The sequence below is a fragment of the Penaeus monodon genome, chromosome 22 (assembly GCF_015228065.2).
Source record: "Penaeus monodon isolate SGIC_2016 chromosome 22, NSTDA_Pmon_1, whole genome shotgun sequence".
In the NCBI taxonomy this organism is placed as follows: Eukaryota; Metazoa; Arthropoda; class Malacostraca; order Decapoda; family Penaeidae; genus Penaeus; species Penaeus monodon.
Window position 1 is genome coordinate 7623717 of NC_051407.1, and position 988 is coordinate 7624704.

The following is a 988-nucleotide window of genomic DNA, read 5'->3' on the forward strand; positions in this document are numbered from 1 at the left end:
TCTTTATTATTAACATGCATTTAGCAGATTTCCCAAACTTAGATTCTCCTGGATATAGGGAATAGTAAAAAAGAAACTGTATGGAAACTTGCCATATATTAATAAATACAATACATCTATATACTGTCTTTTTTGTTCATGTTGCTAAATAGAAGCGGCGATGCAGCTCATTTAGGGAGTGCTATATAAACCAGAAGGAGAGATTCCTACACCTCCGCTCACTGCTCCAAATCCACTGCCTGCGCCAGCTCCACCTAATCCACCGCTAACAGTTCCAAATCCACTGCCTGTTCCGACTCCACCGAATCCTCCGCTAACAGTTCCAAATCCACTGCTTGTTCCAACTCCACCCAATCCTCCGCTAACAGTACCGAATCCACTGCCTGCACCAGTTCCACCAAATCCTCCACTAACTGTTCCAAATCCGCTTCCTCCTACTACTCCCACTCCAAATGCTGCGCCTTCACTGCTATCACCTCCAGCGACTCCAATTACTTGTCCACCTGCTTCAGCGGCTGAACCAAGAGCAGTATTGAGATCCACACCAATGGGTAGAGTTGGGTTCTCACCCTCTTCATAATTGACGAAGTAGATTTCAGGATCAGTTGGAGGATGGGCAGGTACTTCGATGACACGCTGAGTCTGTTCGTCCTGTTTGTTGAGTACATAGACGATGTTCTCTTGCCTGGGTGGTGGAATAACGATTGGTTCAGGTCCTTCTCCTTCTTCGGGAAGTCGCACGAACAGAATATTATGATCAACTCTTGGAGGAGGAACGCTTGGTGGAGGACCGATAGGTCCTTTTTGCTCAGGAACATCAAAGACAAACACTTTCCTGTTAACGACTGGTGTAACGCAAGACCCATCCACATGTCGAATTTGTCCTTCTCCACATGGCTCCAAAATTCCAGCACCTACACCGGAGATGCCAGTACCCACTCCTTGGCCAAATCCACCAGAAACACCTCCTACAGCTGCACCAGCTGAG

General features: G+C 47.0%; 1 protein-coding gene across 1 annotated transcript in view; it reads right to left on the bottom strand.

The window, feature by feature from the left end:
• Positions 1-77: 77 nt before the first annotated feature.
• The window catches only part of LOC119586882 (pupal cuticle protein 36-like), a 1342-nt gene continuing 431 nt past the window's right edge, over positions 78-988 (bottom strand). The window contains exon 2 of the mRNA XM_037935617.1: positions 78-988. This exon is cut by the window's right edge and continues 194 nt beyond it. Coding sequence (XP_037791545.1) covers positions 172-988 — 817 coding nt within the window. The 3' untranslated portion in view covers positions 78-171.